The sequence below is a fragment of the Schistocerca americana genome, chromosome 5 (assembly GCF_021461395.2).
Source record: "Schistocerca americana isolate TAMUIC-IGC-003095 chromosome 5, iqSchAmer2.1, whole genome shotgun sequence".
Classification (NCBI taxonomy): Eukaryota; Metazoa; Arthropoda; class Insecta; order Orthoptera; family Acrididae; genus Schistocerca; species Schistocerca americana.
Window position 1 is genome coordinate 410804839 of NC_060123.1, and position 24014 is coordinate 410828852.

Below are 24014 nucleotides of genomic sequence, written 5' to 3' on the forward strand. Positions count from 1 at the left end.
GGGGCAAAGAGTTCTGGCATTTACCGCTAGATGGCATGCCATTGTCTTCACTTTTGCTGTTGACTAATTCTTCATAGTTCAGCCTATATGCCACTAAGTCTTAATAAATTATATACAAATACCTACCTCATAAATCAATCTACCTATTAATGAAAACCCTATCCAAATACCTACAATAGTTCGTGGGATTAGCTCGCATTAAAAGAAATTTACACATGTAGAGAAGGTAATCTAGATTTTCTCGTAATGGAAGCTGATTCTGATGTAACATAACAGACACTTGATGTCACAATATAAAAGTGCTTGTAATTATTCGTGTCTTTCCATATGTAACCTCTTACTTGAATGTTTATGGTTTTAAATATTTTTACAGAATTACTAATACGCACTGGAAGTCCAAAATCACCTCTTATCCGCAATGCCTGATATACAGGGTGACTATTATTGAACTATATGAGAAAAAACGTAAATAAGTTACAAACTACGGCGTGTGCGCACTTTATTCAACATGTAAACATCACTACAGATATTCGGATTCAGGCTATGACATGTTTGGCGATGATGTGGCGTAGACGAATAGCGAAATTCTGCATGACCAGCTGAAGTGTCGTAAAATCGATGCTGTCGAATGGCTGTTTTCAGCTCAGCATTGGTTTTGGTTGTACATCTTGCCTTTAATATAGCCCCAGAGAAAGGAGTCGCATGTGTTCAGAGCCGGAGAATATGACCGCCAATGGAGGCCCATGCCAGTGACCTCTGGGTACCACAGAGACAGAATGCGGTCCCCAAAGTGCTCCTCCATAACATCACTCTTCTGCTTCGATGGCGTCGAGCTCCGTCTTGCATCAACCAATCTTGTCGAAATCAGGGTCGCTTTGGATAATGGGGATGTAATAATCTTCCAAAACCTTCATGTATCGTTCGGTAGTCACCGTGCCACCAAGGAATATCATACCCATTATTCCGTGACTGGACACTGCACACCACACAGTCACCCGTTGAGGGTGATCGCGAAATGCGGATTCTCAGTCCCAAAAATGCGTCAATTTTGCTTACTGGCGAACCCATCCAAATGAAAGTGAGTCGACAACAACAAGACTTGTGCGCATGCGCAAATTAATTCTCATCATGCCCCGCGGCCAACCGGGCAATTTGTACGTCCTAACACAAACCGTTCAGAAGTTATGACCATTTCATTTCATACAGTTCAATAGTTGTCACCATGTAAGGGCACTGTCACAAAACCGGCCATACGCCGCCCATTTCTCCCTCCTGTACAACACGCGCAACCAGCAAGTGGCTTATCCCCGGGCGCTCCTCCTGCGGATACAGGACGCTTCTGAGGACCCGAAAGCACTGTGGGTGACGAGACTCGTACTGTTTCCGGTTGAGGAGCGCCTGTAAACACACTACCTGCTGATCATGGGGGTTGTGCCGCAGGGAGAAGTGGCCGGCGTACAGCCGGGCATTATGGTATTCATTCCCCCTTACGGAAATAGTTGGCGAAGCCATCTTGACATGAACATACAAGAATTGCTCAACTCACTTTTCTACAGTCTCTTCCAGAAGCATTCTTAAATTAACTGAAATATCACAGCTGACATACAACGCCGGAATACCTCTATCGGCCAATTTGTTTTATCAAAACGACGATGTTTTATCAATATTAATTAATTAACTAATTAAGACACTGATACAAACGAAATGGTAACTTCCACATTACCTTACACTGTAAAAATTAAAGACCAGATTTGTAATACACATTAACACGCAAATGCAGTTCTCATTTTGGCATTTTTGTAGCGGTTTTTCGTTTTTGTGTGGTTTTAGCCCTGCTCTCTCCATGTCGGTCCGGTACATTACGCAGAAAAATGATTTGCACCTAAACAGAGCCAGCAGTCTGTGAGGGTCTCATACATTATTTGGAGCCCCTGAATCATATGGAGAATTGGCCGTCACCGTTATTGGAAACTGTAGAAACATTAATTTGATTTACATGAAACATCGTAATTCTGATGTCGGGCTAGTTTGTCGCTAAAGGAATTGCGTCACAAGCCACAATAGAGGGAGCAATCCCATCTGAAGGTGGGCATTGTGGACAGTTCTGGAGAGTGTTGAGTTAGTTAGGGCATTGATTAGGACAGTTGTCTTTTCGTTAAATAGTGGATGGAAATACTGACTACATCGGATGAAGAGGAACAAGATAAAGTAGTGCACCTGCAATTTACTCTTCGAAAATTCGCAACGTATCCCTGGGTTCTAATATCTTCCACAGTTGAACGTCAACACGTTGAAGATCTTTGACGTCTAATACGAGGGCTGATCAGAAAGTAAGTTCTGATCGGTCGCGAAATGGAAACCACTGGGAAAATCTGGTACAGCTTTGCACAGATGTGTTGAGCAGTGTCTCTAGTATTCCCTTAGATAGTGTCGCATCGCTCTTTTCAGTTTTGAGTGAACAGTGAGCACGTAAATATGCGTGGGGAATAGCGTCTCCCGCCAAGTATGAGGGCCTGGTTAGAGATTTCTCCTTTGTCATGCAGCCCACATAACACAACTGTCGAGCAGTTCCTTCTTCTTGCCAATTCTCGGTCGCACACTGCAGGGGCAATGCAGCGTTTCTGATGAGAAGTGTTTGATCACCCACAATACAGTCCGTAATTGGCTCCCCCTGAGTCTCAACTCTGTTCACAAGAACCGCTGGCTATGAAGACAAAATTTTTCCACTGACAACGAGCTACAGACCACTGCAGATAGCTGGCCGAAAGCACAAGGGACTGCTTTCTGTGATGAGAATATTGGAAAGTTGATACAACGCTACGACAAACCTCGAAGTTGGAACGGCGACTATGTAGAGAAGTAGGTGGAAGGTGTACCTAACTGTTGCAAATAAAACGTTTCTGGTTTTCACTGTGGCTTCCATTTCGCTACCAATCGGAACTTACTTTCTGGACAGCCCTCGTATTATTGTCTGATACGCTCTCGTAACCAAAAAACGAGATAACAGTGTAAGTAAATGACTATGAACCCGCCCGGTTGGCCGTGCGGTCTCACGCACGGCTTTTCGGGCGGGAAGGAGCGCCTGGTCCCCGGCACGAATCCGCCGGTGGATTTGTGTCGAGGTCCGGTGAACCGACCAGTCTGTGGGTGGTTTTTAAGCGGTTTTCCACCTGCCTCGGCGATTGCGGGCTGGTTCCTCTTATTCCGCCTCAGTTACACTATGTCGGCGATTGCTGCGCAAACAAGTTCTCCACGTACGCGTACACCACCACTACTCTACCACACAAACGTAGGGATTACACTCGTCTGGTGTGAGACGTTCCCTGGGGGCCTCCACCGGCGGCCGAACCGCACAGTAACCCTGGGTTCGGTGTGGGGCGGCGGAGGGGTGAAGTGGACTGCGGTAGTCGTCTTGGGGTTGTGGACCACTGCGGCTGCGGCGGGGGCAGAGCCTCTCCGTCGTTCCTATGTCCCCGGTTAACAAACAATACAAATGTCTATAGAACATTTACAAATAGTTTCTCATTTACAAGGGTGGATATATAACCATACGTAACAAAGTAATCCATGCGGCTACTATGTCTATTCTTATTACAATGTTTCATTAATTATCTTGCTGTCACAAGATACGTTGTCGTGATTGCAAGGAACAGTCACAAAGTAATTAGCAACACAAGAAACATAACAGAAAATTGTTGCTAGTGTTTTAATATTTACTTTGACTTTCGTCGTGCACCCGAAAATAATCGTCACTATCGTCTTTGTTCTTCTTTCAGTCTGTTCTAATTTCAAGAATCTCACCATCACTTGCATGATATGTATAATATGTTTTCCTGTAGCTTAGATATTTAGTTCCTTCCGTATTACACTATACACTTTTTATAAAACGTGTGATAGTGCACTGGCGTTCTCGCATAACATATAAAAGTTGAATAGTGGTCCTAGGTTTTACAGAAGATTTGTCAGATGTCTTTGACTGTGATTAACCCCTTATGTCGTTATTTGTGAAGCTTTTATAGAAGGTTTGTCAAAAATCTTTGCTTATATGGCTATCTGCAACGTGATGTAAGAGAAGCGACATTTTTTGATGCTACTTGCAAATATCCCTCTCCCGCCTGAGTTTGGCTGCTGTTAGCTTTAACAATGGTACAGATTTCGCCACTGTACAGTAGTGTTATCTGAAGTGAGAAAGTCGCCGACAGAATCGACGATCACATTAAATGTATAGGGCGACAGATTCAAGCGCATGCGCATGCGCTTTCGCTGCAATAGGATAAGTCGCCTCGACCCCGCCGCATGCATGCGATCTGCCAAACAATATGAAGGCCACTGTGTCCAAAAGCTCAGTTGTTCTTGTAGCAGTTGCAGTTAGTCTCTGTATCTCCACTTAAAGGAAGCCGAAAAATATTTTTTGGGAACTGTAGGTTACTTTATGGGTACGTTTTTCCAGCTTGCTAATATACTTCGGTGTTCATTTATTAATCCTCAATTCCTGTTTTATTCGTTACTCTTAACAGCTTAACTGCAGGTATTAACATAATTTATTTTGCAGTCTCGATGTGATGATTATCATATCTCCTGTTATAAATGTGAAGGACAGTTAGATTTATGAAATGACAAGGGACTTGAGTATAACTCTATAACAGATTTGTCCTGAACATTTAAATAAAATGCCGTCTTAATATTGGAGTACGTCATTCTGTTCAGAAGTTAAAAAACTTTAGTAATAGTGAAATCGTTTCATAAATAATTAAAAATCAGCATATAGGGGCGGTGTATCATTGCTGTCACAGTGTACATCCCATCAATTTTACTTCAAAAGGACAAGCATAAAAATACTAATCACTGCAAAAGATGCGGGTTCTCAAAATAAATGACAACTCCAGCCTCGATTTCTCAGAATGTAGTCCCTGAGTAACTTATTTCTAAAATAAAGGTCTTACTTAACGTGGGCAAAGCGGATCGAGACAAAACCACTCAACCACGCTTAATAACGAGACAAACGAGTGGCACCAAGGAAAACATCTCTGCTAACTTGCCAGGCAGCCGTAATACGTGCACGAATCGCATGTGCGGTCCATCAGATTGCCTGGGATTTCCCTGCGATGAGCGACCGATCATTGCGATATGCCCACAAACGTGCGATCTACACAGTGATCGAACGTTCATACGACAGATTTCTGTGATCACTACACGACTTCTGCAGCATTTTGTAAAAGTAAGATTAATACCTTCAATTGATTCGAATGTAACAGTTGGTACAATACATGAATCTGTTAATCCGATAGTCCCGTCTGATGGTACCTATTACTATAAAAATGGGAAGATCTTCTGTGCACTTGTTGCGTCCAATTTAATATACATGTAGATATTTATTTCGTAATTTAGTAGCGTAGACCTGTTAAACAGTGAAGTTTTTAATTTATCTCCTCGGGAATCGATATTCTGTAACATACATTATTATACTTTTTTTTTATTTTTTTTTATTTTTTTTTTTTTTTTAAAGCAGTACAGATTCATTTACATTTAGTGGTTAAACAAACTGTACAAATACGAAATGCTGGAGAGTATACGTCTATCTGCAGTTTGTCTACTGGTATATTGGTTTTAGTTTGTGTATTGGCTTTGAATTCCCGTTGACTGTTTCACGGGATCAGGAAGCAATCGCTAGGTGGATTCTGTATAGATTTACCAGCTATATAAAAATCCGAGATATTTTAAAAACTTGAAATAGGTATTCTTTAAAGTGTGATGCATAATCACCCAACATATAATGGGTGCTAAAATAAGTGAAATAATAGGGAAAGAGCTAGCAACGAAATCTAGGCTCGACATCTGATGAAGACAACTAGGGATGTAATGTTTGAGAACATGTTTCTCTGGACTACAGCTGTTTATTTATCACTTAAAAATGTATATGAACAGTCACAACCGCAATAAACTTTTAAATATGAGATTACCGTTTTCGGTCTGTTTTAGACCATTTTCAAACCCTGTGCTATGATGGTAGATGGTGGCTGTGAAGGAAGCAGGTACTACACCTCTATGAACACAGCCACCATCTACCGCCATGGTGCAGAGTCTAAAGATAGACTGAAACAGTCTGAAACCGGTAACCTCAGAAAAAAACAGTTTATTGCGAATGTGACCGTTCATATTCATTTTTATACTACTAGTATAAAGAGAAAAATGACAGACTGTCTGAAAGACTAGTAGTATATTTATCAGAGTCGAAAAAGTTTTTCAACTCAGCCGGAACAATGGATCATGAAAAGCATCATATTTACAGCCTGTGTCTAATAGAGGCATGTGTTTAGTTGTTTTGCCTTCACGATCTTACAAAGATCGTGTACTAGACTCAATGTTTCGATCCATTCTGATACCCAGTGACAAACATCGTTCTTTTTCTTGTATTTTCATTAGTGGGCTGTACTTACCAGTCTAAGCCATACGTTTGACTTCATGATCTGATTCTTCTCGTTCTGAAATGGAAACAAAGCAAACAATATGTTAGCGGACTTCGTGTACGAACTGGGTACAACTATTCAGATACAGGCAACTTATTCGGTTAACGTTGTAGGAAGCATGTAGTGGCATAGAAGAAATTACAATAACCTTCATTGCGTACAAATAATATTATCAAAGCGCTATGAATAATTATGGCTAACATTATTGTACGGTAATTTTTTATTATTATTAATATTATTATTAGTGACAGTTTTTCACACACTTATTTAATATCTAGCTTAGCGAACGCTGATACGCTCGTGTACATTGTATCGCCTACACAGATTATTTTGTTTTCCTTAAATCGAGTTTTTATGTTATTAACAAACTGCAACACTCTCTCAATTTTTCACGTTAATTAAGGCCATAGAAGCACCGCCTTTTCCGAATGTAGTAGGTAGAGTCCAAAGTCTTCGATCATCATGCATTGTGCGTTCTTGTGCACATATTTCTGTAGAAACTTTCATCCTCTAACACATAGCTCTTTAAATCTAACCGAAAAGTGAAATACCAGTTTTAACAGGGTTAGTTAGTTAGTTAATATTACATGGATCATTTTGGAGATAGATAGTAATCATTTGGAACGAATCATTTTACATTAACATCAAAAATTGATCTGTACGTACGGTTTGCGGTTACATTCTGAATATTTCTAAGTTTTTTTTTTTTTTTTTTTTTTTTTTTTTTTTTTTTTTTTTTTTTTTTTTTTTTTTTTTAAGGTAGACAAATGTGAGTTAGTAATTCCTACACATCACCTTGTACGCAATAAAGTAATAGAAATTCTTCTGCGTAATGGAAGGAGTTGTCAAGGAGAAACTTTCTCACGTTGTTATAAAGTTTTACTTTGCTGTCTATCAGACATTTTATATCACTGGGTAAGTGATCAAAACTTTTAGTTGCAGCGTTGTGCACCCTTTTTATACTAAATGCAAGCTTAATGAGGAGTAATGAACGTCATTTTTCCTTCTGTTATTGTAATTATGTTCCTGTTTGTTCCTTTTGAACTGTAGTGGACTGTTTACAACAGACTCTCTGAGGAAATAAATATACCGTGAAGCAGTAGGCAGAAAGCCCAACTCCTTAAACAGACGTCTATAAGATGATCATGGGTAAGCTCCACATGTTTTTGCCCAATGAAGACTTTCTTTCGTAAAGATGAGTCATCCAAGAACATTATTCAATCTGACGTTAATGAAAGAAAACATGCAAAATATGTCAACTTACTGATTTCTCTCTGCCCAAGACTCGCAATAACTCTGGGCGCAAATGTTGCTTGTAGGATTTCCAAAATGCGTTCTTTCCAATTCAAATTCTCATGAATATGGCCCCCTAAGAATTTTGAAGTTTCCATCGTATTTATTATTTCCTCACCATGTGCTACTCTTATCGTGGGCGTAGTGCATCTAGATGTGCAGAACTGAATATATTGTGCCTTTTTAAAATCGAATGTGAGACCATTTGCGGAAACCAGTCAATGATAATTTTAGGAACTTTGGTTACTATTTCTTCCGTTTATATACGCATGCTTGGATTTATTACAATACTAGTGTCACTTGCAAAAAGTACTAATTTTACTTCTTGTATACTAGACGGAAGATAGTTTACATATAGGAGGAACAGTAGTGAACCTAAGATTGAACCACAGGGAACAAAATACCGGTATGTGATTTCTCCCCAGTCTGAAATATGTCCCTGGACTATATTGCTTGGATTACTACGTACAACTTTCTGCCTTCTTTAGGTCAGATATGACATTGTCGACTGGTTGGTTGTATCATCAGTCCCATAAAACGTCAGTTTATCTAGGAGGATACTGTGATTCACATAGGAATAATGTCATTCACGCAGTCAAAAGCCTTAGAGAGGTTGCAGAAAATACTAACCGGCGCTATTTTATTATTTAATGCTTGTAAAATTTGCTGAGTGAACTTGTAAATGGCATTCTCATCAGAGCAACACTTCTGAAACCCCAAATATTATTACTATTATTATTGTCACTATGGTGAGGTGCTATTCTGGAATACATCACGTTCTCAAACATTTTGGAGAATTGATATCAGCAGTGAAACAGGTCGATAGTTATTGACATCTCTCTCTTACCACCTTTCTGAACAAGAGGTTTAACAACGGCACAGTTCAGTCTCCCTGGAGAAATACCCTGAGTTAGTCATGCATTACATATTTCAGACTGGGCTTTTTTCTGGACTTTTTACATGGGAATAAATTTTTAGTTCTCTATTGGAAACAGCAACAAAACCAGATGAAGTTTTGTTTTTGAGAGAATATATAATTTTCTTAATTTCAAGAGGAGAAGTTAGTGATAAATTGTTATGATCGAAGTTTATGAAAGCTAGATTTTCAACATACTGCAGTGAATTTGCTCTTGAACTGTTTGCCTCTCCGCTTTCTACTACATTTAAGAAATCATCATTAAATTGCATTTGGTAACTGTGACTCATCATTTATGGCTCTTCCATTCATTTCAATAGTGATGTTGTCTTGATCTGTGGCTGGTTGTCCTGTCTCTCATTTTATTACAGTCCACATAGCGTAAATCTGCTACCAAAAGTACTGATTTCTGACATTATGTGCATGTTCTTTGGCCTTTAATAACCTTTCTTAGTAATTTTGTGTAGTTTCTGTAGTGTGCAACTACTGCAGGACCCAAATATTTTAGCTTTAAAGCTTTTTTAATGTAGATAAAATATTTTCTCAAAATTTATATCCTCTATCTGAACCGTTTAGGGGTTGAACTTGCAAAAGCAATGAAACAGATGTTTTTTTGTTCCTAACAGAAAACGCAAATATAAAATTTCATAGATTTAGCTTTGGAAGTGCTTTCATAATGAAATAATTTCGCAGGACTTTTCATTGCATATTTCACATCGTTAGGGGGTTGAGTTCTCAAAAACACTGAAACGTATTTTTTTTTATTTGCAACCAGGAAGTCAAATACCAATTTCCGTAGATGTAGCTTTTGAAACTACTTCAACAATTCTTGAGTAATGATTTATTTAAAAAAAGACTTCCACCCACTATTTCACTCTGATAGGGGTTAAACTTGCAAAAATGCTGAAGGTGTATTTCTTTATTTCTGACCGAGAAAGCAAATACAATTTTCATAGGTGTAGCTTCAGAAATGCCTTCATAGTGGCATATTTTTGTAAAACTTTCATTCCCTTATTTCACCCACTTAGGGGTGCAATTTCGAAAAATATATTCTTAAAGGACGCCTACAGTATAAGATCAACACCCTCTCCGAATTTCAAGTTCCTATCTATAGCGGTTTGGACTGGGCAATGATGAGACAGTGAGTGACTGAGTGAGTGAGTCAGTCGGAACACTGCTCTTTATGTATAGAGATTAGGTGGTCTTCATCTTCCTCTTGTTCTTCTAAAACGTGTAACGCTTTCGTATGTTAATCATTTAAGGGACCTAAAACTTGAAAAATATGGGCTCTTCACCCATCTAGGACGAAGAGTCATTCTTTGCACTGTTGCAGTAGGTCACATATACATAAGCAGAAACGACACTAACCGTCAAATCTGTAAATGCTTATGAAAGAATTATAGCAACACTGAGGTACTTGGCAACTGGCGAGCTATGATTATCTGAGATTTACTGCTGTGATATTAAAAAAAATGGTTCAAATGGCTCTGAGGACTATGGTAATATCACAGCAGACCGGCCGGCGTGGCCGAGCGGTTCTAGGCGCTTCAGTCTGGAACCGCGCGACTGCTACGGTCGCAGGCTCGAATCCTGCCACGGGCATGGCTGTGTGTGATGTCGTTAGGTTAGTTAGGTTTAAGTAGTTCTAAGTTCTATGGGTCTGATGACCTTAGATGTTAAGTCCCATAGTGCTCAGAGCCATTTGAACCATTTTTTTGTCTGTGGGAACTATGCCTGAACAGACAAGTCGATTCAAATATCTCAGCTTGTAAAGGGCCCTTTAAGAGTTGACTGTCATCTCAATACAGCGAATTTGTGAACTGGCTAAAGTTTCCGAAGCAATTCAACATTGATCTCCAATTAGCGACGTTTACGTAATTAGCGCTAACTGTATCAGTACCTGCATGCAGCTGTACCTCATGATCTGTTTTGATGACCACGTACTATCGAGTTCATCAACAGGCCTCAAACGTGCCTCAGAAATCGTGTCTCATCATGAGCGATGGTCCTCAGCAAGCTACTGTGATACGAATGAGCAAGTTCAGCGAGCCATGTTGCACATTGCCTGCAGCCGTCTAGAGATGAAGCTTTCGAGTAAGCAACAACTTCGCATACGAACAGTAACGATTTAATATTCGTATACTCACGGAGAATGCTGATAAAAAAAGCACGCAACCTCCAAAAGAAATGCTCCATGTCCTCGACGAAAATGCGGACGTGTGTTACGAGAAGCTGTGGTGCAAGTAATAGAATGACAGCGCCGCCTTAGTGCGATATAAGGCGGAAAAGAAGGACTTCCGCACGCCGCTTGTGGTTGCGGCTACACCGCCGGCTCATTCTCTAAGCACACCCCCTAGCTAGACAGAGGCGGAGCGGACTCCCTAGTGTGCAAACATTTTGGCTGGGCTGTGACAGGCAGCTGACGCTGCCGGCGCTGCAGCGCCCACGGCTTGAATCCGTATTCGCGACACGCCCCTTTGAGGACCCTCTGACGTAACACGGGCTGGACGCGCTCCGGAATTTATAACGTAATTGAATTTCATAAAACCGGGGCGCGGCGCAGCTCCCGGACCAGGTAGCGTGGGCGGCTGCAGGACTCTGACTATTAATTCCATACTGCTTCTCACAAGCTGTGACATTGAGCCCAGAGCTTACCAATATATTAGCTCGTTCTTGGGTTTTAGTTATAGAATGTAACTTTCCTTCGAGATAAACAATTTCCTGCAGCATAGATTACTTGTTAATAAGTCAGCGCAGGATGATTCTCTTGTAGCAGGGTGCTTTATATTGATAATCGAAAAGTATTATGACCTCTGCTTATCACGAGATTCAAATACGCTTGGAGGCGCTTTGTGCTCGTGAAGCCGAAAAGCCGGCCATGGTGGCCGAGCGGTTCTAGGCGCTTCAGTCTGGAACCGCACGACCGCTACGGTCGCAGCTTCGAATCCTGCCTTGGGCATGGATGTGTGTGATGTCCTTAGGTTAGTTAGGTTTAAGCAATTCTAAGTTCTAGGGGACTGATGACCTCAGATGTTGAGTCCCACAGTGCTCAGAGCCATTTGAACCAATTTGAAGCCGAAAATGAGGAAATCCACAGTCACAAGCGACATTCACTGTAGTCAACATAATCGTCTTGAGAGATTCAGAAACTGTTTACATAGTTATCTTATTTGTCTTTTATTGTTCTTTTTCAGTCACATTTTTAATTAGGTTAAATGTTTCGATCGCTCTAGATCATTTTCAGGTCTAAGTGGTTACGTCAGAGACCCGTTTTGTCTACTCGGAATTTTGTCTACTCGGAACCATATATCATAGTACTAGGACTTTGATTAAACGCAGATTTTCATGGCCCCGTACCTGAAAACGAGCATCTCGGAAACGGGGAAGTTGATCGGCTATTCGCATCCTACTTTCGTGAGTATATAAGGAAAATAGTTGGAAGATGGCGATTCACAAATAGCCGAAGATGTGTTGGACGTTACGCCTCATCACAAAACGAGAAGGTCAGAGGTATGACTGCTCGTTATAGCAGGACCAACGGCGATGTGTGGTAGAGTGCAATACTTTTGTAGGAACACATCGTTCGTGGCGAACGGTTGAACACGGGGCATTGCAGCAGACGACCCCTACTCGATCTATTGCTGAACCAACGACATCGTAGATTGCAGTGGGTACAGTGTCATCGAGATTTGACCGTGGATCAACGTAAAGGTGCTGCCTGGTCGGATGAATTACGTTTCTTGTTTTACCAGGTCGATGGTCGTGTTCGCAGACTCCGACTTGCAGACGACCAGCTGATCGAAAAATGCAGTGCGTGACTGACGGGGCGATGGGGGCAGTTGTGGACTACGCGAACATTTTTACCTACCACCTGCGTCCCTTGATGCTTTATGTCCTCCCAGATGGCGATGTCATATCCTTGTTCAAATGTGGTTTGAGGGACATGATAAGGAACTAATGTTGATGTTGGCAACAAAATTCAGCTACCCCACAGAACACTTCTGGGACGCTAGCGGGCGGCAGCTGCGGCCTAGAAACCATTAGCCGGTAGTTTATGGGTGACCTGTCTGTTGACATCCGATACTACATGCCTGCGGAAACTCACCAAGGTCTTTTTTGTGTTATTAGCCTTCTGACTGGTTTGATGCGGCCCGCCACGAATTCTTCTCATGTGCCAAACCCTTAATCTCAGAGTGGCACTTGCAACCTACGTTCTGAATTATTTGCTACATGTATTCCAATCTCAGTCTTCCTCCACAGTTTCTACCCTCTGCAGTTCCCTCTAGTACCATGGAAGTTATTCCCTAATGTCTTAAGAGATGTCTTATCATCCTGCCCTTCTTCTTGTTATTGTTTTCCATGTGTTCCTTTCCTTGCCGATTCTCTGGAGAACCTCCTCATTTGTTACCTTATCAGTCCACTTAATTTTCAACATTCATGTGTAGCACACATCTCAAATGCTTTGATTCCCTTTGGTGCGGTTTTCACACAGTCCATGTTTCACCACCATAAAATGCTGCGCTCCTAATGCACGTTCTCAGAAATTTCTTCCTAAAATTAATGCATATGTTTGATACTAGTAGATTTCTTTTGGTCAAGAATGCCTCTAAATGTTTTTTATTCCAATATATGATCACAATATGAATTCTATAGACGATGACCGGTTTCAGTCCGTAGTGACCATCCTCAGATCTTTTTTACACTATGTCTTAAAGTGCTGAGGCCATAATGGCATAGTCAAAACGTATAATCGGCATAGCATATGTTTTGACGATGCCATTATGGCCTTATCCCTTTAGGACATAGTGTCTGAGGATGGTCGCTACGGACTGAAACCGGTCATCGTCTAAAGAATTCATATTGTGATCATAGACGGGAATAAAAAACAAGTGGCTCTGAGCACTATGGGACTGAACATCTATGGTCATCAGTCCCCTAGAACTTAGAACTACATAAACCTAACTAACCTAAGGACATCACGCACATCCATGCCCGAGGCAGGTCTCGAATCTGCGACCGTAGCAGCAGCGCGGTTCTGGACTGAAGCGCCTAGAACCGCTCGGCCAAACCGGCCGGCAATTAAAAAACAGTCGACAGTATGAGTCACTGTTTGTATACGCGACCATGTTGGTGAAAGAATGCCTTTTTTGCCAGTGCTAGTCTGCTTTTGATGTCCTCTGTGCTCCGTCCGTCGTTGGTTACTTTACTTCTAAGGTAGCAGGATTCCTTAACTTAATCTACTTCCTGACCATGAAGCCTGATATTAAGAGTCTCGCTGTTCTCATTTCTGCTATTTCTCATTAATTTCGTCTTTCTTAGATTTACTCTCAATCCACATACTGTTCACATTAGTGTATTAATTCTATTCAGCATATCCTTAAATCTTCTTCACTTTCAGTCAAGAAAGCAATGTTATCAGTAAATCCTTTCAACTTGGATTTTATTTCCCTTGCTAAACCTTTCTTTTATTTCCATCACTGCTTCTTAGCTATATACATCGAACAGTAGGGGAGAGAGACTACACCCCTATCTTACAACATTTTTAATCCGAGTACTTCGTTCTTGGTCTTCAACTCTTATTATTCTCTCTTGGTTCTTGTGCTTGTTGTATATTACCCAAATCTCCTAAAAGATTACCCCTACTTTCCTCAGAGTTTCGAAAATTTTGCTCTATTTGACACTGTTGAACACTTTCTTTTTCCCACAGTCCATGTTTCACTACCATATAATGCTGTGCGATTATTACACACTTCCTGCTGTACATGGAGCAAATCGGTTGGTTCTTATTGCATTTGATGTGACACTCGGTGAGCTCGGTAAGGCTTACGGAGGCACCATTAATTCATGAGTGGTTCTCCAGAAAACCACAAATAACCGACTTTTTTCTATATTTTCGCCGTCATCAGTGGATCAAATCCCAACCGAGGATTCCAAGACGTCTACACACAGCAAATGGCTGAAATTTTTGTGATATATTCCGAAGATCCCAATCGTGAACAACTTAGAAAATTTTCTTGGTATCTGTTTCCAAGACACAGAGGTTCAAACCTATCATACTTCTTCACGTAAAAATACGGTATGAAGCGAAACCTGAATAATAAATAACAACAGCAAATTGCTAAAATTCTAATGGTATATTCTCTACGCGTTTATCTAGACAAGCCTTCTCATTGTTTTCAAAAATCTTTATCCATTATCGAGAAACACCCCAAAAATTTATTTTTTGGGTGTCAAAACCCAGCAGCGCATTCAGAGACGGCTATGCACAACAAAAGACTGTAATTTTTATAGATTATTCCTAAGACTCTGATCTTGAATGTTCTTGACGATTTTCTTCATATCTTTATCCGTTTCCGAGATACAGAGGTTCAAAATTACACATCTTGTACTCCAAAAATATGCAGTGAAAGACGGAGTGAGGCGGAAACGTAGTCTATGAAGCGACGTAGCACGGAGAAATATACCATAAGTGTCCCCGTCATCATCTGGGAACCCCATGTTGCAGTGCTGAAGCACATGCAAAATTTGTTTGCAAGTAAAATCCGATCTGAGACGAATAATTAGTTTTTCATTATTTCAACACCGCATAAGTAAACTACCTAAATTTTACTGACCAATACTTTCTTTTCATACGAGTTATATTACCCGCTGTAGCAGTGAAAAGCAGGGAACCAGCGGAAAAATGTTCCAGTCGGAACACAAGAAATGGACTATGTTCCTGTTTATTTAAAATGAAGTGCTTCAAACACACATTCTCAGAAATTTCTTCATTCTTGGTCTTCCGCTCATATCATTCCATCTTCGTTCTCGTATCTGTTGTATCTTACCCGTCTCTCCTAGTGCTTAGCTCCATTTTCCTTAGAATTCGAACATATTGCTCCATTTGATATTGTCGACAATTCCTACAAACATGTCTTGATTTTTCTTTAGTCTAGCTTCCATTATCAAACGCAACGTTAGAATTACCTCTCTGATGTCTTTTCCTTTCCTAAAGCCAAATTAAAAGTCATCTAACGCATAATCAAATCTCCTTTCCATTCTTCTGTATATTATTCTTGTCAGCAACTTGGATGTTAAGCTGGTTGTGCGATAATTCTCGCACTTGTCAGCTCTTGCAATCTTCGCCATTGTGTGGATGATATTTCTCCGAAAGTCAGACCGCATATCGCCAGACCGATAGATTCTACACACCAACATGAATTTACGTGTTGTTGCCACTTCCCCCGATGATTTTAGAAATTCCGATGGAATGTTATCTATTCCTTCTGCCTTATTTGACCATAACTCCTCCAAAGCTGATTTTCGTACTGGATTCTGTGTCTCTTCTACATCGACCCCTGCCTCTTCTCTTATCACATCAGAGAGATCTTTCCCCTCATAGACGCCTTCAGTGTACCCTTTCCAACTATCCTCTCTTTCCTCTGCATTTAACTCTGGAATTCCCATTGCACCCTTAATGTTATCGCCCTTGCTCTTAATTTCACCGGAGGTTATTTTGACTTTTCTGTATCCTGTGTCAGTCCTTCCCTACACTTCCTGTTTATCTCTTTTCTCAGTGACTTATGTGTCTCTATTCTTGAATTTCCTCGAACTTTTTTGTACTTTGTTCTTTCACCGATCAATTGAAGTATTTCTTCTGTTACACATGCTTTGATCGTAGTTACCTTCTTTGTACCTATGTTCTTATTTCCAACTTCGGTGATTGCTCTTTTTAGAGATGTCCATTCCTCTTCAACTGGACTGCGTACTGAGCTATTCCTTGTCGCTATTCCCTTCAGGAACACCTCTTCGCCGGCCGGTGTGGCCGTGCGGTTCTAGGCGCGTCAGTCTGGAACCGCGTGACCGCTACGGTCCCAGGTTCGAATCCTGCCTCGGGCATGGATGTGTGTGATGTCCTTAGGTTAGTTAGGTTTAAGTAGTTCTACGTTCTAGGGGACTGATGACCACAGATGTTGAGTCCCATAGTGCTCAGAGCCACTTGAACCATTTGAACACCTCTTCATTCCTTAGTGCTTCCGTATTCCACTTCTTTACGTGCTGATTCTTCTGACTAATCTCTTAAAATTCAGTCTACTCTTTATCATTACTAAACTGTGATCCGAGTCTACAGGGTATCCACAATGAGACTCCAACATTTTAATATCCTATATCTTTCTCATTTCAGGTGGTAAACCTGTGAATCCTGAAGGGGCAGACAGAGCAACTCAACATTTTTTTGGTGTGCAAATTTCATACGCCAAGTGGCCGCAGTGGAGCTGCAATCAATTGTTTTCGCAAAATGGAGGATATGAAGGAGCGTGCACAAGTGGTCTGGTGGTATGCAGAGACAAAATCGGCGACCCAAGTGCAAAGAAACTTTCGTCGAGTTTACAACAAAGCGCCCCCGTCGTTCAAGACTATAAACAAGTGGTGTGATCAGTTTTTGGCTATTGGGAGTCTTGCGAAAGGGCGTGTTGGTGGTAAGTCCAGGATCAGTGAACATCATGTGTAACATGTGCGGCGGTCATTCGAACAAAGTCCACAGAAGTCAGTGCGACAGGCAGCACGAGAACTTCGTATGAAACGTTCAACAGTGCACAAAGTGCTTCATCAGCGATTACGTTTGTACGCATATAAAGTGCAGGTTATGCAAGAAATCAAGCCTGATGATCGACCAAAGCGAGAAGAATTTGCATGTGTCATGTTAGATCGCATTGCTGCGGACGAGACATATATATCACGCGTGATGTTTACTAACGAGGCAACCTTTCACGTGTCAGGGGCTGTCAATCGTCACAATGTGCGCATCTGGGGGTCCGAAAATCCACATGCACTTAGGGAACACATGTGCGACAGTCCGAAAGTTAATGTGTGATGTGGTTTGATGATAAATCGCATTGTTGGGCCGTTTTTCTTTCAGGGGCTGACTGTGGATGGAGCCATTTACGTGGACATGTTGGAACACTTTGCCATGCCACACATAACAGACCTGCAGCCAAATGTGATGTTTCAACAGGACGGTGCACTACCCCACTGGAGCCTTGATGTCCGAAAATTTTTAAATGACACATTCCCGCAATGATGGATTGGCCGTGGAGGTCCAATTCCTTGGCCGCCACGTTCGCCTGACATAACCTCCCTCGATTTTTTCTTGTGGGGTTATGTGAAAGACCGGGTATACGCTACACCAGTAAAGGACCTGCAACACTTGAAACAGCGCATAAAAATTGTCGTCAACTCTGTCACAGAACAGATGTTCCGCAACACATGACACGAAATCGATTATAGACATGCTACCCGTGGCTCCCATGTTCAAGTGTTCTGAACCGTCCACCTGTGTATGAAAACTTGATGAGCTGCTGTATGATTTCCCTGTATTTGTTCGTCGATACATTGTGTTTCCTCTCACATTTTATGAGTTCAAATGTTGGAGTCTCATTGTGGACACCCTGCATATTCTGCTGCTGGGTACGCCTTACAATCCAGTATCTGATTCCGGAATAGCTGTCTGACCATGGTATAATCTAACAGAAATCTTCCCATATCTCCTGGCATTTTCCAAGTATATCTTCTCTTCTTCCGATATTTGAACAGAGTATTCGCTATTACTTGCTGACATCTATCGCAGAATTCAATTAGTCATTCTCTTCCTAGTACCACACCCATATTCTCCCGTAACACATTATTCTACTCCTTCCCCTGAAACCGCATTCCGGTATCCCATGACTATTAGATTTTCATCTCCCTTTAAGTGCTGAATTACGCATTCAGTATCTTCATTTTCAACTTGCGACGTCGGCATGTGTACTCGACAGGCTGAATCCACGTCACGACGAATCACTGCTATATTGCAATCCAAAGTTGGTATAACAAGGCTAACAAGTTGATAAGCAGGTGGTAATAACATTTTGGCTCATGCTAGGTTGTGTTTTTTTATTCCCTAAATGAGGCAAGAAGAGCAAGATGCTCCACATGGACTCATGGTGATTGCGATTGCGGTGGTGCGGGGGGGTGGGGGGGGGGGGTGGAAGTGGGGGGGGGGGGTTGCAGAGGGATGGGGAAGGGGGAAGGGTCGGCAAAAATTCAAAAATTTGACTAATAACTTGAACGAAACTTTCTGTGCTGCACTATATAATATCCGCACCAGGAGGCTTGAAGAGTATTTTGTCCGTTTGGAACACAAATTGCAGAGCGTCAAATAGCACGTAGCACGTAATGAGAATCAAGGACACGAGGCTAAAACGAGAATCGTCATGTATCACCTATTTTAGAATAACTCGCATATTGCCTGTGTAGCTCTGCTAATTCACAACAGGACGAAACCCCTTCTGACCAAGACCGTGTTAAAGTGATCTACCTGATCGTTACTGCAACCTAAATACTTATGAATCTGCTTAGTGTATTCATCTCTTGGTCTCCCTCTACGATTTTTACCTTCCACCCTGCCCTCCAATGCTAAATTTGTGATCCCTTGATGCCTCAGAACATGTCCTACCAACCGGTCCCTTCTTCTTGTCAAGTTGTGCCACAAACTTCTCTTCTCCCCAATTCTATTCAATACCTCCTCATTAGTTATGTGATCTACCCATCAAATCTTCAGCGTTCTTCTGTAGCACCACATTTCGAAAGCTTCTATTCTCTTCTTGTCCAAACTATTTATCGTCCATGTTTCACTTCCATACATGGCTACACTCCATACAAATACTTTCAGAAACGACTTCCTGACACTTAAATCTATACTCGAAGTTTACAAATTTCTCTTCTTCAGAAACGCTTTCCTTGCCATTGCCAATCTACATTTTATATCCTCTCTACTTCGACCATCATCAGTTATATTGCTCCCCAAATAGCAAAACTCCTTTACTACTTTAAGTGTCTCTTTTCCTAATCTAATTCCCTCAGGATCACCCGACTTAATTCGACTACATTCCATTATCATCGTTATACATTTGTGGATGTCAATCTTATATCTTCCTTTCAAGACACTGTCCATTCCGTTCAACTGCTCTTCCAAGTCCTTTGCTGTCTCTGACAGAATTACAATGTCATCGGCGAACCTCAACGTTTTTATTTCTTCACCATGGACTTTAATACCTACTCCGAATTTTTCTTTTGTTTCCTTTACTGCTTACTCAATATACAGATTGAATAACACCGGAGACAGGCTACAACACTGTCTCACTCCCTTCCCAACCGCTGCTTCCCTTTCATGCCCCTCGACTCTTATAACTGCCACCTGGTTTCTGTACAAATAGTAAATAGTCATACGCTCCCTGTATTTTACCACTGCCACCTTCAGAATTTGAAAGAGTATTCCAGTCAACATTGTCAAAAGCTTTCTCTAGGTCTACAAATGCTAGAAATGTAGGTTTGCCTTTCCTTAATCTATTTTCTAAGATAAGTCGTAGGGTCAGTATTGCCTCACGTGTTCCAATATTTCTGCGGAATCCAAACTGATCTTCGCCGAGGTCAGCTTCTACCAGTTTTTCCATTCGTCTGTAAAGAATTCGCGTTAGTATTTTGCAGCTGTGACTTATTAAACTGATAGTTCGGTAATTTCCACATCTGTCAACACCTGCTTTCTTTGGGATTGGAATTATTATATTCTTCTTGAAGTCTGAGGATATTTCGCCTGTCTCATACATCTTGCTCACCAGATGGTAGGGTTTTATCAGGACTGGCTCTCCCAAGGCCGTCAGTAGTTCCAATGGAATGTTGTCTACTCCCGGAGCCTTGTTTCGACTCAGGTCTTTGAGTGCTCTGTCAAACTCTTCACGCAGTATCGTATCTCCAATTTCATCTTCATCTACATCCTCTTCCATTTCCACAATATTGTCCTCAAGTACATCGCCCTTGTATAGACCTTCTATATACTCCTTCCACCTTTCTGATTTCCCTTCTTTGCTTAGAACTGGGTTGCCATCTGAGCTCTTGATATTCATACAAGTAGTTCTCCTTTCTTCAAAGGTCCCTTTAATTTTCCTGTAGGCAGTATCCATCTTACCCCTAGTGAGATAAGCCTCTACATCCTTACATTTGTCCTCTAGCCATCCCTGCTTAGCCGTTTTGCACTTCCTGTAGATCATATTTTTGAGACGTTCGTATTCCCTTTTGCCGGCTTCATTTACTGCATTTTTATATTTTCGCCTTTCATCAATTAAATTCAATATTTCTTCTGTTACCCAAGGATTTCTACTAGCCCTCGTCTTTTTACCTTGATCGTCTGCTGCCTTCACTACTTCATCCCTCAGAGATACCCATTCTTCTTCTACTGTATTTCTTTCCCCCATTCCTGTCAATTGTTCCCTTATGCTCTCCCTGAAACTCTGTACAACCTCTGGTTTAGTCTGTTTATCGAGGTCCCATCTCCTTAAATTCCCACCTTTTTGCAGTTTCTTCAGGTTTAATCTACAGTTCATAACCAATAGATTGTGGTTAGAGTCCACATCTGCCCCGGGAAATGTCTTACAATTTAAAACCTGGTTCCTAAATCTGTCTTACCATTATATAATCTATCTGATACCTTCTAGTATCTCCAGGAGTCTTCCATGTATACAACCTTCTGTTATGATTCTTGAACCAAGTGTTAGCTACTATTAAGTTATGCTTTGTGCAAAATTCTACCAAACGGCTTCCTCTTTCATTTCTCTCCCCCAATCCATATTCACTCACTATGTTTCCTTCTCTCCCTTTTCCTACTCTCCAATTCCAGTCACCCATGACTATTAAATTTTCGTCTCCCTTCACTACCTGAATAATTTCTTTTATCTCATCATACATTTTCATCAATTTCTGCATCTGCATAGCTAGTTGGCATATAAAGTTGTACTACTGTAGTAGGCATGGGCTTCGTGTCTATCTTGGCCACAATAATGCGTTCACTGTGCTGTTGGTAGTAGCTTACCCGCACTCCTATTTTTTTATTCATTATTAAACCTACTCCTGCATTACCCCTATTTGATTTTGTATTTATAACCCTGTATTCGCCTGACCAAAAGTCTTTTTCCTCCTGCCACCGAACTTCACTAATTCCCACTATATCTAACTTTAACCTATCCATTTCCCTTTTTAAATTTTCTAACCTACCTTCCCGATTCAGGGATCTGACATTCCACGCTCCGGTCCGTAGAACGCCAGTTTTCTTTCTCCTGATAACGACGTCCTCTTGAGTAGTCCTCGCCCGGAGATCCGAATGGGGGACTATTTTACCTCCGGAATATTTTACACAAGAGGACGCCATCATCATTTAACCATACAGTAAAGCTGCATGCCCTCGGGAAAAATTACGGCTGTAGTTTCCCCTTGCTTTCAGCCGTTCGCAGTACCAGCACAGCAAGGCAGTTTTGGTTAGTGTTGCAAGGCCAGATCAGTCAATCGTCCAGACTGTTGCCCCTGCAACTACTGAAAAGGCTGCTGCCCCTCTTCAGGAAGCACGCGTTTGTCTGTCCTCTCAACAGATACCCCTCTGTTGTAGTTGCACCTACGGTACGGCCATCTGTATCGCTGAGGCACGCAAGCCTCCCCACCAACGGCAAAGTCCATGGTTCATGGGGGTAGGACGAGGATCTAACAATAGTAAAAAATTCAGTAAGCACTACACTTTCCTTAATACGTGACGGTTTTATTGCCAAGATAGGGTCGAAGTCTCCAGAAGACCCTTCCGAAAATGAAAAACGTCTACACTTCATAAAGACATTTTAAAAAATCCGAAAGGGAAGTAGACCTGTAAAAGACCTGACGCAAAGGTTAAAAATTAAATATATTGCTTCCTCATATCGAACAACCGAATGTCCTCAGATGTGTCAGTCATCAAACGCCTCAGTACAGGTATAGACCATAGGATAGTTACAGCCAGGGTCCATATTAACACTCGACTTGAGAAAAAACGTGTGATGGGAAGGAAGATACGACCTGCAATAATGAGCTGAAAGAGAAAACGAAGGGGCTCAAACTAATGCATAGACAAGAAACTATCTATAGAAAGCTTAGTGAAATGAAGCTGGATGAACTCTCGACAGAAGTTACCAGCAGTATCCAAACAGCAGTAACGAATGTCGGCGCACTTCAGAAATGGAGAAATACAAAATTCAGAGGAGACTATCAAATGAGCGGATGGTGATTTGGACTGCTATCCTCCCACATGCGAGTCTGGTGTCTGACGACCGCGCCATCCAGCTCGGTATAAGTCGTAAGAGGTAATCTCACATAACTACACCAGCTTTTAGAAGTATTCCTCCTGAGGTTTCACGCACTGCTGCCACAGTGAAATGTTATGCTTTCTACCCTCTCAGTTATTACACTTCACTGTAGCTTGTGGAAAACTTTTCATTGTTTCATTGCTTAAATTTAGCCGGCAACGGAGCAGAGCTGGTGTTGTACAGTTCTTGACCATCGGCAACCGTCTGCCAATGTCCTGACTTTAATCCTGAAACTATCTACTGCCTCATGGAGAGAATAACCGTGTCATTCCATCGTATAGAGGATTTAAGCTGGTTGAGCTAGTACATAGGAAGTGGCTGTGAGTTAGGAAACAATTTCACTCTTATTTTTCATTTGTTCCGCCGTCAACTCCACGCTGTCCAAGAGAACGTCATTGTCTTCCACGTCGTACAAATTTGTTTCTGAGACTTGAATGGCAGACGGAAATTAGTTGAGATGTTCGGAACCAGGCACAGACTGTATTTCGAATACTGACTAGGATTCGTGATAGGTATTAAATTTACTGCCGTATTGGTCAGTAATTTGGTTAGTTTACCACGAAACTGTTCACCCATGAACAAAACTTTTACTGAAGACGATGAGGTCGGAGGTAATGGAAGCTGGATCCACATTTTATGGCTTGTTTGTAGAGAAAATTTCACTCTCTCAGACTATCTAGTAAAGTTGTGCAGGAAGTGATGATTTATTGGGAAAAATTCACATTCTGACGCAGGAGCTGAGAAAATGCGCATAAAAATTAGAAACTTCGTAATAAAAGGGAAGGTGAGTACAAAAATATGCTGCAAGATCGTTGATGAAAAGCGAAGAAAAAAGATTTTTTCAAAAAACCTGAGACCGTAGCACATGGTAATACTCCGATGGCTATTATTACTGAAGACCAGGTAGATTTTGATTCATCAACGTCTGAACGGAGGGCCAAGGCTGAAGCATGTAATCGATCTCATCTGGGAAGAACTGTCTGAGTGAACAGAGATAACTGTGAGAAGCTGAGAGTGAAAGTAATACGAAATTCATTAATTAAGAACTTTATACTTCTTTGTAGCTGTAAGTTATACACATTAATGAATTAAAAATAAAATGTAAGAAAAAATTACTCGTCCAGTGGTGGTAATTTTCGGCATAATTCTGGTTTTTAAGCT

At 41.3% G+C, this 24014-nt stretch overlaps 1 protein-coding gene across 2 annotated transcripts in view; it reads right to left on the bottom strand.

The window, feature by feature from the left end:
- The window catches only part of LOC124615805 (acetylcholine receptor subunit beta-like 1), an 882018-nt gene that overhangs the window by 460117 nt on the left and 397887 nt on the right, over positions 1 to 24014 (bottom strand). The window contains exon 3 of one of the 2 annotated variants that reach the window (XM_047143943.1): positions 6438 to 6482. The exons of the other annotated variant lie outside the window; for it this stretch is intronic. Coding sequence (XP_046999899.1) covers positions 6438 to 6482 — 45 coding nt within the window. The remainder of the gene's footprint in view (positions 1 to 6437; positions 6483 to 24014) is intronic. 2 annotated transcript variants of the gene reach the window in all.